General features: G+C 41.3%; 1 protein-coding gene across 1 annotated transcript; it reads right to left on the bottom strand.

Annotated features, from left to right (window-relative positions):
- Window positions 1-1271: 1271 nt before the first annotated feature.
- Window positions 1272-1466, bottom strand: BDB00DRAFT_747469 (uncharacterized protein; the record flags this gene model as incomplete). The annotated part of the gene is made up of 1 exon (XM_053118564.1): window positions 1272-1466. A coding segment is annotated over one exon (195 nt), but the record flags the coding sequence as incomplete, so codon positions are not given.

Genomic DNA, 1466 nt, shown 5'->3' with positions numbered 1-1466 from the left:
TATATTCATTTGCTGTTAGGATACAAAATAGTGCTAATGATGTAGCATTTCGTACCAAAATGTTGTTGGTAGAACTGGAGCAAAGGACTATATGTGACAAGGCTTTATTCAGCGAAGTCCACTGCTCGATTCAATAGATCGCAGCAGCAAACTTCAGGATTCAGATAGTACACAGTCAGTATTGCTTTATAGCAAAAAGCTTTATATGTAACATTGTCCATCGGCCCACATATGACTAACTTATAAACTAGGATTCGTTTCAGCATCATCGTTATCACATCTGCGGGAGAAAACAAATGGGCGTGTAAATGCATAAAAATTTATAGTAAGATTAGGAAGCTTTGGAGATAACGAATAGCCAGATATGGCAACTTGGCTACAGTGTATGTATGGAGCTAGTTTTCGTAATAAACAAAGCAGTATGCTGGTGCATTTTATAGTTATTCAAAAGAAGCCGTGACCGAGGTGTGAGGCGAAAAAAACAAAGAGCTTAGTGTTGGAGGCCTGTACAAAGAGTAACTATTAGAGGACCCATCACAACAACAGCTATAGCCTTTTTTTCTGGGGTTATTTTCAATAGAGTGATGTTGGGAGAAGGCAAAAAGCTCGGAACCGTAACTTTGTGTTGTAGGTTAGCGTTGTTGGAAACGCCAATACCATTGGTGTAGACAGAAATGACTTTTTCTGATTCTGACCTCGAACTGCGTAACATCTGCGTTTGTTGCTGAAACAAGGTCTGCTTATACATTCCGCAAAAGAGACATAAAAACCACACACGTGCATGGGCTGCGTACTGTAGATTTGATGAAATGATTACATAAAAGAACTGAACACCGCGCCATCTCGCTTCTCCCCTTCATAAACCACAAAATACGAATAACTCATGCACTGTAGTTAATAGAGGGCTGTACAAAATGACTATCTTTTAGGGTTGCGAGTGCATATACAACAAAATAAAATTAACAATATGTAGTAAACAATATGCGATACTTGTGAAAGCGAGTGAATATTGGAAGAGGATGATAGGTGGAGCGATAATTACGAGCAATGACGAGCGTACAAGGTTGTGATGCTCCACATGCATGAATAAAATGTTTCAGTGGCTATATGCGAGAGCGAGAAAAGAAGAAGCATGATTTTTTAGATAGAAAAGGGAGGGAGTGAGCGAATGAGGTTGGGGCGAAGGAGAAAAGATAAAAGAATCAATGTTGCTGTTGCATTTGTTTTCCAGTGTTTGTCGTTGTTTGTGTTCCCTCCCCCACACGGACGATCCTCAAACAGCTCCGTCGGCCCCAAACAAAGTCATCTTCGCGCCTCTGGTGATAACGGCGGTTCCGCAGTGGCCGAGTAATTTTAGAGCCCCGTATCATGCTGCATTCAGCCGATAGCATTCGATACTCATCAGAGTTGACTCGTGTGTCACGAACATAAGAATGTGTGAGGGACCAAAGTGGCTGCTTTTGTTG

Source organism: Zychaea mexicana (genome assembly GCF_025766255.1).
Source record: "Zychaea mexicana strain RSA 1403 chromosome Unknown BDB00scaffold_79, whole genome shotgun sequence".
Taxonomy (NCBI): domain Eukaryota; kingdom Fungi; phylum Mucoromycota; class Mucoromycetes; order Mucorales; family Lichtheimiaceae; genus Zychaea; species Zychaea mexicana.
The sequence above is the reverse complement of the archived record's forward strand: the minus strand, read 5'-3'. Positions and strand labels throughout refer to the sequence as shown.